The sequence below is a fragment of the Rhipicephalus sanguineus genome, chromosome 11 (assembly GCF_013339695.2).
Source record: "Rhipicephalus sanguineus isolate Rsan-2018 chromosome 11, BIME_Rsan_1.4, whole genome shotgun sequence".
In the NCBI taxonomy this organism is placed as follows: Eukaryota; Metazoa; Arthropoda; class Arachnida; order Ixodida; family Ixodidae; genus Rhipicephalus; species Rhipicephalus sanguineus.
Genome location: NC_051186.1, coordinates 86,097,269 through 86,112,603, shown reverse-complemented (window position 1 = coordinate 86,112,603; position 15,335 = coordinate 86,097,269). Strand labels below are relative to the sequence as shown.

The following is a 15,335-nucleotide window of genomic DNA, read 5'->3' as shown; positions in this document are numbered from 1 at the left end:
GCACGCTCGCAGGTTCCAAAGAACGCTCTGCTAGTCCGACAGCAGTTCTTTCAAGAATTTTTAAACGTACACCAACACTAGAAAAGATATAGTTTCGCCCATTTCATTAATACTGCTCTCCCTCCTAAATACAAATTACTCCCCCTTTTATGTCCGCATAAGGGCCCATATATTCACAAAATAGCTTTTAGTAATGCCCAGTCAAAGTCGATGGTGATGGTGATCACTAACGAAAGTGGGCAGCCAATGACGAATCGCCATTATCCTTAAGGCAAAAGCCTTAGATGTCTCATCAAACGTAAAAATTGACAGTAGGTGGCGTCGGCGAAATTTTCGTGTTGACGCCGACGTGTTTTCATGTGACGCCAGCGATTTCGCGTTTTTGCATCACTCATCATATATCGGCTCATCGATTTCGTGTTTTTGCGTCACAGTATTGACCCCGCGTTGGCGGCGTCAGCACGAGTGACGCAAAAAAGCCATCATGACATGATGACGTCACATGAAATCACATCACGTGACGTCACGTAGTGACAACATCTCGTGCCATCGTCGCTTGGTCAAAGATGAGCCGATCACGCAGGCAGTGCAACACAAGGTGGAATGCAGAAAATTTGCAATGCCTCCGATCCTGGAGGCAGTGCGAAACCACGTGACTTTCCGAAAGATTCTCTGAGGTTGTCGGGGGAGTATCAGTGCATCGACTGAGAAGCAAAACAAGATGGCTTTCGCCTTCGAGTCGTCTTAGGCAATGACACGTGAAACCCGGTGAGTTTTTATTATTGAATTTATTTATTTATTTATTTATTTATTTATTTATTTATTTATTTATTTATTTATTTATTTATTTATTTTACAGTACTGCATGCCCTCCTCGTGTGTAGGAGTGGGTTAAACTTTGGATACAGTTCAAACGCGAATGCAAAAAATGAATATAGTTTCATTACTATGGGAAGGCTTCGTGAATTCAGCCTCAGATATTTGCAACCTCTGCGAGACCAATCCAGTTTGTTTTTGCTTTTCTTACAAAGCGTCTTTCTTCTTTATCATCTATTGTTTCACCCTTCACATACAATGACGTAGTCGCGAAATTGATTGCCCTCGTGCATGACACGTTGACGCTGTAGATTTGTGATAATCGCGCAGGAAGCGAGTTTGCAGCCTATGTGAGACGTTTCAGTTCAGATGCTTGAAATGAGCACGCCGGTTCCGGTTGATACGAAGGCCGATAACAAGAGGGAAACGGCCCGCGCTTCAGAAAATGGATATCACGTTGTGGGAAACGACGACCAGCAAGTTAGGTGTGATTGTGTTGTTATGAGTACGACCATGCACATTCTTGTGTTTCGGTGCGTGCTGGCAGTGTTCCGTGTAAACGCGTGCACACTTGAATGATTGCGGACGAGCGGGTCTTTTTCGTGTGCGAATTTTCGTGCGCATACCCTCGCGTACGTTCGCGTGCTTCTGCGCGCTGCAGCGCTCTGTGAGTATTGTTAAAAGGCGAGTGCGGGAGAGTGCTTGTGCTATAGTACGATTATGTGCATGACTTGTTTCTATGTAAACTCTAAGCGGGAAACGAATGTCTTTTGACTCTCTTTTTTTTTTGCCACAGATATAACGCAGAAGTTGAACTGACTGGCGCACAAATACAGGGATGAAGGGATGAAGAACACAGGACGCGGACAAGCGCACAATGTACATAGACAAGCGCACAGAGCGCATGTCCGCGTCCTGCGTTTTTCGTCCCTGTCTGAGTTTTTGAGCCAGTCAATTCAACTTCACCTATGTACCAACTAATCCGACAGCAGATGCTACTATGATATATAACTGTCTTTAAAGAGACACGCCAACTCTCACTGGCGTAAACAGGAGGAAAGGGGGGGGGGGAGTTCAAACCCCCCTTCCCCCCGCATTTACCAATTTTGCATGTGGATATATACACTTACACATGCAAACGGACGTACGAACATTACTTATATATCTGACAGTTATATTCGTCGCAAGAAAAAGTGAAAGGACTATTTTATTTCTTATAGTGCATGCTTCAGTGTTAGGGGGATCACTCCCATTAGCACCGTAACACGGGACCGAGATGAGGAAGTGTATGCTCGGGCGTATGTGTACGTTAGTGTTGATATTTGCGTACCTGAAAATGCACTAAGCATGTGTGCCAGCTTGTGTTCAATAATAATATTATCTGGGGTTTAACGTCCCAAAACCACGATATGATTATGAAGGACGCCGTAGTGAAGGGTTCCGGAAATTTCGACCACCCGGGGTTCTTTAACGTGCACCTAAATCTAAGCACACAGGCCTCAAACATTTTCGCCTCGATCGAAAATGCAGCCGCCGCGGCCAGCTTGTGTTCATTCTTGATTACTTATGTCCGTACGTGGCTCTCAGTATGTTTGAAAAAGTTTTCAGTTCGCGTGCCTGATTGTCACTGATGCGTTTTTGTGTCTGTGTGTGCACACGTCGAGTCGTACTGCATAGTTTAGTGCGAACGTTCACGTGTGTGCTCATTTTCAATACACAAGTCGGGTGGCTGAGCGTTCATGCGATGATAAGATGAAATTTACCAATCTTCAAGGTGGAGATGGACTCCAGGAAAGGTGTACCACTGGGTGCTTGCTTTCGGTGCATTCGCGTACGCCCTGGGGAGGTTCGCTACCAACGAAGAGAGTAAGTGAAACTCAATGACATTCACATTTTACAGCTTTGCTTTCCTCGTAAAAACTGTTCTATAGGTGAGCGGTGAAGGGGCGTCGTCTTTTTAGTGACACTAGCAAACGAGTGATGGCCTTGCTTCTTTTCCAACCACTTCCGGTCGAACATTTACTTCCGGTCTCACGAATACTCAGAAAATGCGTATTAAAAATACAGCTGGTACGAAATCTGTGGTTCAAGTCAAGATGTTTTCATGGGAACATATGATATCGGATCATAATTTTACTTAGAAGGAGGGTCATAAAAATGTCATGACAAAGTTATGTCGCTGAATTTGCACGCAGAAAAGCTAGAGTCCTCGATCTATTTCCTCAACGTAGCGTTTTTCAATAAAGCAAACAGAAATGCGATACGAAGCTCGCAAACTGTCTTAATTTTTCATGCTGCATACGTCAACAAAACCGGTGTAATCTTCAAACAGCGCGGAAGTCTGAGCATCCGTAGCTTCAGATATAGCAGTTACGGTCTCCTGATTTATTTATACACACGAATGACTCACAAATACTGCAGGAATACTGCGAAACCTACAGTTATTCCTATCACTACAACAGAAATCTTCCTCTAGCGCCACCTAGACGGACAAAACGAAAGCGTTGAATTTCAAAGTGCCCCGTCTCTCCGAGTGCGGCGCGCAAAAACATTTTAGCTCAGGCGAAAGTGTCTTTTCTAACTTCAAACCACACACCACCATCTGTAAGTATTTTCTTTTTGCTTCCCCTCTTCGTCTCTTTGACGGGATAGCGTGGGTACCAAGGAGGTTCTATAGAACCTCTGGAGTGGCAGTCCCGGCCGCCACCAACGGGAGCAAGTGAAGCCGCCGGAGGCCATATTGCTAGAGGAAAAACAGGGCGGGACCGCCATAGACTGCAATGGAATACGCGCGGCGCGCGCGCTGGTTTGTAGTGCCACAATAAAAAAATGAGATGGAAACCGCTTTAAAGTTACACCCACGAAGAGTTGCCTCATCTCGTTTATGAAAGAAATTATGTCATGCGCCCTTTGTCAGCTGCAGACTTTCAGAATAATCTGTTGTTGAATTGGTGCTTCGTATATGTAGCGCGCTGGTGCACTGTAATTACATACGTATTACTAGGAACTGGGTTTTCGTGATGTAACGGCGTCAGTGTTCAAGGGGAACCCACAAGCTAACGTGAAACGCATTTATTCTCTGTATATAAGCACACATCCATCACGCGAACATTTGGCCAGAAGGAGGATGGAAATTTGGGCGAGTTGGTGATCACGTCATTTCGTCAAGCACAGCGAGAATTTTTAAACGAGGAGAAAACAAAGCGGGAAAACACAAGACAGCGCTCATCTTGTGTTTTTCCTCTCCGTTTTCTCCCCGCTAAAAATGCGCGAGGTGCTTGGCAAAACGACATTTGACCAGCGCCGCGCGAGCTTTACTCGTCGTTGACGGGTTTGGGGGATTCAGCCGCCCCGCCCACCCTTCTTCAAGGATTTTTCACTTGTGCACGTGTGGATATATATATATATATATATATATATATATATATATATATATATATATATATATATATATATATATATATATATATATATAAACACATACATCATACACCAACGTACAGAAAGAGAGGTTGAGTACATTTGTTTTCGGTGTTCACGTATGTTCGTTCAGATTGGTTATTCTTATACCCTTCATGCGCCGTTTGCAGGGCTACCACAATGCTGTTCATGCTCAGAAAATTCAGGCATATGGAGATTTCAAAATATTGTACAAAGCTTTATTAAAGACGGTAGTCTTTCTTGGGGATCTTAAACGCAGAAATTTTGGTCTATCTTTCTGTCTGTCTTTCTGTTTGTCGGCACGTCACCCGATTCAGCGACCCGGCCAAAGTTGAACCACTTGCTTACCGCCTACCCATCTTGAACTGGTATGGCTGTTCATACTTGTGAACGTTGTCGATCAAAAAGTAAACATTACGCATATCTGAAGCGCAACATCATTAGGTAAGTATTAGGTGGTGTGTTCCTTTAATAGAAAATACATAGATACGCAATTTTAAACACCCTAGTTTCTTAAGCTGCGCTGAAAATGCGACTGCGCTGAAACTTGTCTTCCTCCGTGCCCTCTGCACAAGCTCATGTTGTGTTTCGGTTTCGGTTCAGTATTGTATTGTACGAATGACAGGGGGCGCCCGCTCTGGCAATTCTGTTTTACCCAGGCGACGTGTAAATAAGAGAGTTTCTAGAGAGTACTCGAAGAGTGCGGACGTTTCTTCTCCTTCGGCGCATCGCCCCAAACAGCGTGTTCGGGCTGGCCGGCTTCCCCACCGGTCGCGTTGGTCACCGCCGGTCTTCGCCTGCCGCTGCGCCGGGACCACCAGCCCGCAACACAGCCCTCATGTTTCCCGACGTATTGCCAGATGGCGTCCATATCTCACGCAGCGCCTCTTCTATCGTCTTTAGACGACATTTGCAGCGAAGCACGCAGATACGCGGCCAATTTTTTGTAGTACTCAATCGCGAGGTTGTTTACATGTGCAAGACAATACAAAAATCATACACTTAACATCGTGATCGGCTTTTCTTGACACAGCCGGACGATATGCATGAGGATATGATAACAGGGATACGGCAAGGTTCTGTTAAAGAGGCGCCATACATTTTCTTTGTGGAAAACATTTATTGCACATTTAACTGATATTGCGTGTGCATAGCTGTGCATTCGTGCAAGTAAATACAACAGGAAACCGATAAACAAAACATATGTAATACACACAAGAGGTACGTACAAATGGCAAGAGGCAGAAATGTGCGATACGTGCAAATGGCAAGCGGCAGAAATGTGTTGCAAAACGACATTTCGAGTTTCAGAGATGTAATGGCCCATTGATTGTTTATTGATTGCTGAATATTATAGTCCTTGAAAGTAGGGTTCGCACTCTCTTTTTGCAATTTGCACAGTTGGTTTCCTTGGTGATGTGATGTATGCGGATTTTGATGTAGTATTCGGCAATCTTTTTTGGCAGCTTATATATATGGTTCTCTAGAGGGCCGTAGTCAAGAAGGTGATGGACAAGCTCTGCAAACCACGACCTGTCGGACTGCACAACACAGCAACGGAGCTCTTTGAAGCTCAACGAACAGCTCAAATTTGCCGATTGTCCCTCACAAAAGCAGACACCAGGATCCTCCTGGAGGCAGGGCTGCAACCCCTGTTCATGCCCCCCGAGAAAGACAAGATCTCCTCGGCGATAAGAGGGGCCATATGCGTCGACCCGGTCCCCAGGAACATCCATCCCGTACACAATGAAGGGCGAAGAAAAGCAAGAGCCGAGGCCATCCTGGGGAAGATCGATTCCAGCTCAACCGCCATGTTTGTTGATGCAGCCAAATACTGGAAGAAGGACGCGTATGTCGTCACAGTCGTCAATGCCAAGGGATCACTAGTTAACGCGGCCACGGTGGTCACCGGCTTCACTCACGAAGCCGAGGAACTGGCTATCACGGTAGCTCTGCAAGAACAAAGAAGGGACCTCACCATCTTTTCAGACTCACGAACTGCCATCAGGTTATTTCATCCGGCTTCGTCATCGCCGCAGCCGCAAGCGTTGTTAATAAGACGACTGCTGAGGCTAACGAAGGGGAAGATCCCCTAACGCACATCATATGGTTCCCGGCCCACATGGGTGACATATCCTCCCCAACCGGCAACCCTAACGAGAGGGCTCACCAGCTAGCGCGTGAACTTGCTACCCGCGGCGGTGACCGGCCATCTCAGACGGGACGGGAACGGGGATGCATGGACTTCAAGGATCCATTATTATCGTTCCACAAGATCACCTCAGCTCACAAACTAGGGCGTAGGCTCTTCCCCCCCTCCACACCCTAAATTGAATAAAGCGCAAGCGGTCACACTACGACAACTACAGACAAAAACGTACATCAGTCCAGCCATGCTAAACAGAATCGATCCAGACTTTTCACCTCACTGTCAGCACTGTAATCACGAGCACTGCAATTTCGAACACATGTTCTGGCTGTGCCCCTTTAATTCGGGGTCAGGATTATCGGACAAACCCTCCTGGGAGGCCTGCCATGCGCAGCATGGAACTCAACAAACAACTCCTGGCAGTCCAGAGGGCCCGGGACATCGCCGAGAGGCTGCAGCTTCCGGCACCTACCTGGGTGGAGCCACCTGGCTGAGCTAGCGGGACCTCCAGTCGCGTTCAGCTTCTGCCACTTTTGGACCACAATAAAGTTCTGACTGACTCACTCGAGAACCATTTTTAGGATTTCCATAATCAGTGGCCCGCACCTTTTGTGCATTGCCCTTACATCAATGTGCTGTGCCTGCAGTACTCGGAGACCTTTCTCAGCAGCCTCGCAAATGTACAGCACATACTTAGATGGTGCCACCAGACCACCACGACTTTTCGCTTTAGTAAGTGCTGGGACTTTCCTTTGACTGCAGCGCAGCCACGCACTCTTCACAAGTCGTGCTGTCTCGTACTTTGCGCGCCATAAATCCTGCAACATCCGGCACAACAGCCTCAACAAATGGCGACAGGTTCCATGGCAGGTCTACGCGATAGGTGTACTCGTGGTCATCATCAAACGGCTCAAGGATAGAACATCTTCTTTGGTGGGTGACTGCATGTTGATTCGACTTGGCTGACGGCACTTGACACAGTCAGCACCGTTACAGCATCTGCAGCACAGTTCCCAGCGTCAGATGACTTCACCTCTGTCTGCATGAGTAGACGCTTGTATGCTGCTGTGAATTGACAGGCAATTGGATTGTTGTTGAAGCCCCCGTTGCCTCTGATGCATCCAAAGAAAATTTCCAAGTGGTCCTGCGACATCTTGTGGATCAACAAGTACTTCAGTTTTCCTGTGGCTACAAGACGTTCAAAGAGATCTGCAGTGCTGTGCATGCAAATGAGCAGGCCGACAAATCCGGTTTTCTTCAAGCTCTCAATTACAGGGCGCCCATTTGCGTCAGTTAGCTCAGTGATGTAATTTTCAGCTTCTTGCACAAAAGTCCTTCCATGAGGCAGCATTCTCATTGCGTAGTGCAGCTTTAAAAGACTTGGCAAGAGGATTTCATGAATTAAGCAAGTCAAAAAGCCTGTCGAAAATGCGTATAAACCTTGCTGTGGCATGTGCACTTTGGAATTGTGGTAATCTCTCCTTTGTGAAGCCTGGCTCTCCATTCACTGGCCTTGTACCACTCGCTCAGGGTGCGTGGTGTTGGTAAAGCATTATTAAACTTTGCGCGCACATACTCGTACGCGGCTGAAGAATAAAAATGCAAAGTCAAAGCAAAGGCACGCAACTCGCGAGGATATTGGACGCTTTCTTTTTTGGTTGCTCTGCTAAGCAGCTGCAAGATATCCGAGGAGAATGTGGCTTCGAAGAATTCGAGTCCGTTTTCTGATAATAGACCCCTGTCTGTCAACTCCTTCACAAGTTTCCTGGAGGCATCGAAGCGCTTCGAAAGTCTACACTTGCTTTGTTGCAAAGTCTTCACCTTCTTTTTAAATGCAAAGCATTTCTTAGTGAACCTCAGGCATTTTGGCCGTTTCTATCTATCTATCTATCTATCTATCTATCTATCTATCTATCTATCTATCTATCTATCTATCTATCTATCTATCTATCTATCTATCTATCTATCTATCTATCTATCTATCTATCTATCTATCTATCTATCTATCTATCTATCTAGCCGCCTACGTCTGGGCGCTCTCCTGGTCGTCTCCATAACTTGTAATATATCAAAATTGGCATAGCAGGGGATCAGTGTATGACGAACACGATTCGATGGTAATGACATGAATAACGCAAAATACTTGTCGCGTACGTCATGAAACCCTTTTTCTCAGTCACGTGTGGCACATACCCGTAAGCCAGAGTTAATGTTATGCGGATAGGTGCCACAGGTGACACAGAGTCTCAACCAACACAGTAACCGCGAACACACACATTGACCGGCAAGGAAAGTGATATTAATGTTTATTGTTGGAGTTTTATGTCCCAAAACCACGATATGATTATGAGAGACGCCGTAGCGAAGGACTCTGGAAATTTCGACCATCGGGTATCCTTTAACGTGCACCGAGATCGCACAGAACACGGGCATCTAGCATTTTGCCTCCATCGAAAGTGCAACAGCCGCAGCCGGGATCGAACCCGTGACCTTCGAGGCCGAGCACCTTAACCGCTACACCACCGCGGCGGATGCAAGGAAAGTAAGGAAACTGAAGGCAGAACACTTCTGGAAGACGCTCAACTACCATCCACTCGTCCACGTGGTCCGCAACGTGGGCCACGTGGATTACGCAAAAACCGCAGTCAATGCTTCCTACAATAAATCTGCTGAGAGAACCAGGTCTCTCATCGTTACCGGTGACTTCAACATTGATTATCAAGACCCAACAACGCTTGCTTCTTATACCGCGTGAAAGACGGATTGCATGCGGAGAGAGCATCAAAACACCTCGCTACCACGTCCACGACAGGAGGCCTCATGGATCATTTCATCGTAAGAGGCATCCAGGATTTCCACCAGCTGCACTATACCTAGCACTTCACTACATTTAGACTCCTCATTGCCGCGATCACGAACGGATCCGATTAACAAGTCCGGTTCAGCTGCTGGTGCTGACTGATCACGGTGATGATGACCTCGTTCAAGAACTGTCAAGAACCCCTTCTACACATACACACGGGTTCGTGATACGTGAGTGCGTTCTCCGTCATAACGGACAAGTATAAGCATAACAACTGTAACTGTGACTGCAACATACATGCAGTGCGCCTGCGCGTGCCGCTCGGCTGTGTATATATCTAGGGAAACTTTCCTGAATGAAGCTTAGTTGCGAGTAACGCCTGTCCTGTGCATCTGTGTTCCTTCTTTGTCCTGTTCGGATTCGCGCTTCCAGTATTGAACAATATAAGCACTACGTATCAGCTCACCGCGTCTGGCGTTGGTAACACCCATGTTGCTGTTGCCATCGTTACGAAACTGTAAAGAACTGGTTATATAATACATATGCGACTATTCGACATATGAGTGTGCGTATACCACTTCCATATTTCTCTAGCCTCATTCTGTAACGTTTCGGTCAATGTGAAATATTACGCCACAGTCACCGTCGCTCTTATGCTTCGCATAACATCGATTCCCACGGTACGTGGGATCTGCCGATATTTATTAAGTTGCTCGATATCCTTTTCGGCATCTCTTACTTTCTGCTGACAGAAAGCTTTAGGAAAAGTCGTTGGCGTAGTATTGTCTTCAATCGACTGCTCTATGTCCATAACGGGCGACAAGGGTACCCGGGGCTTCGGTGGGTCTCTTTTCCTCTTTGGCTACAAAGAAAAAAAAAACGTCAAGAGAAATTGACTCTTTCTATCCTTTGCGCTTGCTTTGGTAACTATTGCGGAACAAAGGCTTTAGTACATATTGGGTGTTTCAAGAAATGTGCCGGAAAATTCTCAATATTACGGAGAACGCGACATTTGGTCGCCTCCTTCATAGGCGGTTTTTTTTTTCTTTTGTGGGTCGGCAGATTACCAGAGACACAAATAACAACATTATAAAGAAGGTTGAAATAATTAACGCTTAAGTTAGAGACGACAGGCAATTAAGTAAATTGGGAAGTCGCCGGTAATTTTCGCGGAGTGATGAAACTCCAACCATTTATAGGTGAAACCAAAACCGAAGCGCCCAAGTCGCATGCAGCCGCCAAACTCCAGGAGACGTGCCCCGAATGAACCGTTAAAGAACGATTACAGTGCTTCTAATTCTGCATTCACTAACCTGCGTGGGCGACATGTGCTATCGCGGCAAGCGCAGCCCGCACAGCCTCGAAACGAGGTAGCTCGACCTCTCATGCCGCGTCCTTCGGTGTTTCGGTTTCGGTTTCGCCTGCAAGATTGGCTGGATTTCAAAAGAGTTACATCTTATTCTGCCGCAATTTCTTCTTTTCGTAACTATAGTAGCTTCAATACCATTATAATGGTATTGAAGCTACGTCTAGGATGTAGAAACTAAGAGGGTTTTGTAGATGCGCTGGGAAAGCAGGAAAAATTGTAGGTACACTGCCAGGCCGCAGTTTGGTCGCCTGTCCCGTTCTGTCGAAGCAGCATTCTTCGAAGTGAATGGAGCAGAGGTGGTCACCGTCCTTAGTTCTCCAACCACTTCTTCGAACGGCACGATCCCAGGCAGAACCACAAGCACGATATGCGCCAGAAAAATATCTCGTGCAAGAGGACATAGTTTCCCCTTGTGCAAGCAAACGTAATAACTATATACAGGTTGTCCCACATAACTTGTGCCAAGACTTTGGAAATGAAAGGCACTCTAGAGGAAAATTGAACCAAACGTATACTACTCGCACTAGCCAATAGATACTCAGGCTATTTTTTATTTTCTCCTAAACTAATTAGTTAATTATTTTTAATTACCTAACTTTTTAATTATTGACTGAAAACTCAAAATATGAACACTGAGCTGTAGAGCACTTTTAGAAACCACGGACTGAATTGTTTCCTGTAAGATACGACTCGCTGTGTTATTTTTTCCGCGTTGTAAAGAAAGCCCGCGAAATTTGAAAAGAGGCCATGTGACGGACCGCGAGCGCACTGCTATAGTGCTGCTCTCAAACGTCCAACCGGTGAACGAGGTCGCCCTCGGCTGCCACGGGGAAGAGGGTGCTTTGAAAGTGGCCGAAGTTTGGGCGTCCGTCTTTCGTTGAATGACGGTGCAAATGCACACTGCTGGCCGAGCTCTGCGGCGGTGATAAAGCGGTCACGACTGCGAGGAAAAAAAAACAGCAGTTTGATTCTGATTCATGTAGATAGGACGAAACGCGACAGAATGATGAAATGCTTCGACGGCTGCTGCAATTCGAGATTTCTCTCCCCGGTTCTACTCGCGCGGCGTCGCGTCATGGGAGAGGAGGTGGCTATCACGTGACCATTCTATGGCTTTTACAGGCTATTCTCACGTCTTGGACCGTTAAACAATGCATATTGAATTTGAATTTGAATCGAGCCTCGACCAATCCCGTGCAGCTCATAGAACGCTCGCAGGCTTTACCGGGCGTTTGATTTGTCTGCGGCTCTGCGGCGGCTTCGAGTGGGCGAGGAGAAGCGTCGGCGCGCCGGCATCTTTTATAACTTGTTTTTTTCGTCGTTCGCGCTTCTTGGGTGAGCGGCTGGGGCCGTGCTATCGCGGTGCCGTTTGAAAGCGGCCGCGCGCGCGCTTTGTTGACGCGTTCGTTTGTCGTTTGTGACAAAGCAGCTGACATGCCGTACTCGAATGAGCAACGAGCGGATATGGTTCTGGCCCTAGGTGCATCACGCGGAAACAGAAGGCAGGCAGTCAAACTGTTTCAACGCTGGCATCCAGGTACGCGGCCGAGCTCAATGACCATTGTGCGTACTTATGAAACGCTGAAAGAGACTGGGACATTTACCACGAAACGGCACAAATCTTCAGTTTTGGGCGAGGAAGTGGAGAGGAATATCCTGTCCAAGTTTTCTGCAGACCCCCAGGCAAGTGTCCGTAGTGTGGGTGCTGAAGCTGGTGTCTCGAAATCTTCGGTGTGGAGAATACTAAAGAAGAGACAACTTCATCCCTACCACGTGCAGCTGCACCAAGCATTGGAGCCTCGCGACTTCCATAATCGCACAGACTTTGCAAATTGGGTCCTAATCAAGACCGAAGAAGACCCAGGCTTCGTGAACAAGGTACTTTGGACCGACGAAGCGAACTTCTCGCGCAATGCTCAAGTGAACCTCCACAACACTCACTATTGGAGTGACAAGAACACTCACTGGGTTTGGCAGGCGCGTCACCAATATCAGTGGTCATTCAATGTGTGGTGTGGCATTTACGGTGGTACTATAATCGGACCTGTCTTCTTCGACAGCACACTTACAGGCGAACGATATGTCAAGGATATCTTGGATGGACCACTTGAAAATTTTCTGTGCGAAGTTTCACTGGCTAGGATTAAAGATATCTGGTATCAGCATGATGGAGCTCCTACGCACGGAAGCAGCAATGCGTGCAATTGGCTGGATAAAGTTTTCCCGCAGCAGTGGATAGGGCGGCACGGGCCCATTGCTTGGACAGCATGGTCTCCAGATTTAAACCGCCTTGATTTTTTTCTTTGGGGGTACGTCAAGAGTCAGGTATACCAGGCACCAACCACAACATCAGGTAATCTAAAAGAAAAAATAAGACAAGTTTGCAACTCCATTCCCGAAACCATAGTCAAGAACGTCACGGAAAATCTGATAAAGAGATGTCAGAGTTGTATTGCAGCAGATGGCGGGATCTTTGAACATGTTCTGTAATTGCGGCTTAATTTTACGAGCACCGATCACCGAAAACAAAAAAAAAAGTATCCTCATGCCGTTCGCCTACCAACGCCACCCGTGACTAGCTTCACGTCGTCGCCTCCTTTTACGCATCTCAAGTTCAAAAGAGACAATTAAGCTATTTTCTTGTTTTATTTATCCGTCTCGGACGCTTATCTCGGCAGCGCTCGGCCAGCAGCGTCCATTTGCATCGTCATTCAACGAAAGATGGACGCCCAAACATCGGCCACTTTCAAGGCACCCTGTCGCTTCCCCGTGGCAGCCGCGGGCGACCTCGTTCATCGGTTGCACGTTTGAGAGTCACGTGGCCTCTTTTCAAATTTCGCGGGCTTTCTTTACAACGCGGAAAAAATAACACCGCGAGTCGTATCGTACAGGAAACAATTCAGTCCGTGGTTTCTAAAAGTGCTTTTCAGCTCAGTGTTCATATTTTGGGTTTTCAGCCAATAATTAAAAAGTTAGGTAATTAAAAATAATTAACTAATTAGTTTAGGGGAAAATAAAAAATAGCCTGAGTATCAATAGGCTAGTGCGAGTAGTATACGTTTCGTTCAATTTGCCTCTCAAGTGCCTTTAATTATCAAAGTCTTGGCACAAGTTATGTGGGACACCCTGTATAAGTCCCAAAGGGCCACATATGCCCAGGTAGTCTTCCAATACGGTAAGCGCCAACAACTGAAGTTGGCCTGCGTAGCACTTTCCAGGGCTACCAGCCTCGACGGCCTATATCTCACCGATGCAAAAGGTGACCTCAGGTTCCAACATGTCGCCGGCTCTATCGCCACAGTCTGACGACGACATGACCCGGCTAGCGAACAGGTCTCTAGACATTGTCTTTGACCGGGCTACCGCCTTCATTCGATGCCACGACCACAACAATCAGCTCACGCTTGCCGCTCTCAACGTGCAGTCTGTGCACGCGCACGTACAGTCTGTACGCGACCTCGCAAAAGAAGCTCTTCTCACAGAAACTGGCGCGTTAGCACTTTCAGAAACCAGGAGCTACGAGCCCACTGTGTCGTCCTCAGCAAGCGGCTCCATTGAAGGTGTGCAGGCGTGGGCACGTGTAAGAACACGGCGTCGCTCACTGTCCGCCATGTATGTATATGTATATATATATATATATATATATATATATATATATATATATATATATATATATATATATATATATATATATATATATATATATTGTAGAATGGATAGGGCGCAAACAGGGGCGCCAGTGAAAGACGAAGACGAGGACGGTTGTTGGTGCTCGTGCTTGCTCCGTTTCGGACTGCTGGTCGCTGAACCTGTGCTATTTATTTATTAAACGCCTCACGGACTCAACGCTAAACGCGTACCATCAAGTGGTGGAGAGTGCTGGTTCTCTTTTGCACCCTGGAACTCCGTAACCGGACTCTACCTTCCCTGTCAACCATGCCCGACGACGTCGCACAGCAGAATGCTGCCACACCCCCAGCTCCTCGCTGTCCCGGTATTCTAAGGGAGCGCGACCCAGTCATCTTCAGCGGTACTGATGAGCAGGACGTCGAAGACTGGCTCTCTTCGTACGAAAGAGTGAGTGTCAACAACAAGTGGGACGATAACGACAAACTCGGCCGCGTCCAGTTCTACCTGAGAGGAGTCGCGGAACTCTGGTTTAACAACCATGAGGCTGAGATTACCACCTGGGCCTCTTTCAAAGCGACTTTCGCGGACGTATTCGGCCGACCGACAGTGCGCAAGCTCCGCGCAGAGCAGCGCTTGCGTGATCGCGCCCAACTGTCTGGAGAGTGTTTCACTTCCTATATTGAGGACGTCGTAGGCCTCTGCCGCCGCTTCAATCCTGCCATGTCCGAGGCCTGACAAAGTCAAGCATATCATGAAAGGCATCGAGGACGATGCGTTCCACATGCTTGTGGCCAAAAACCCTCAAACAGTCACGGACGTCATTCAGCACTGCCAGAGCTACGACGAGTTGCGAAAGCAGCGCATCTCCACACGCCGTCCTAGCTTCGACACGACCAGTACGTCAGCACTCACCGTTGGCGCCATCTCTCCGGACCCGACGGTATTGACGCAACAAATCAAGCAGTTCATCCGAGAAGAAGTTGCACGACAACTGTCTCTTGCACCCTTTCTCCCAGGCAATGCTCATGGGATCCCCTCGTCGCTGCGACAAACCATTGAGGAGCAAGTATCCGAAGCCCTTCCGCCTACGCACCAGCCGCCGCCTGTATCCGCGCCCTTGACCTACG

General features: G+C 47.3%; 1 protein-coding gene across 18 annotated transcripts in view; it reads left to right on the top strand.

Annotated features, from left to right (window-relative positions):
• The first annotated feature begins 1,143 nt into the window (after window positions 1–1,143).
• LOC119373848 (protein-cysteine N-palmitoyltransferase HHAT) overlaps window positions 1,144–15,335 on the top strand; it is a 120,580-nt gene continuing 106,388 nt past the window's right edge. For 9 of the 18 annotated variants that reach the window (XM_049410942.1, XM_049410930.1, XM_049410931.1 and 6 more), the window contains exons 1-2: window positions 1,169–1,301; window positions 2,591–2,682. In XM_049410942.1, coding sequence (XP_049266899.1) covers window positions 1,186–1,301; window positions 2,591–2,682 — 208 coding nt within the window. In that variant the 5' untranslated portion in view covers window positions 1,169–1,185. Of the gene's footprint in view, window positions 1,302–2,077; window positions 2,121–2,590; window positions 2,683–15,335 lie in introns of those variants that run through there. The other 9 variants (XM_049410936.1, XM_049410935.1, XM_049410943.1 and 6 more) reach the window with 6 other exon arrangements.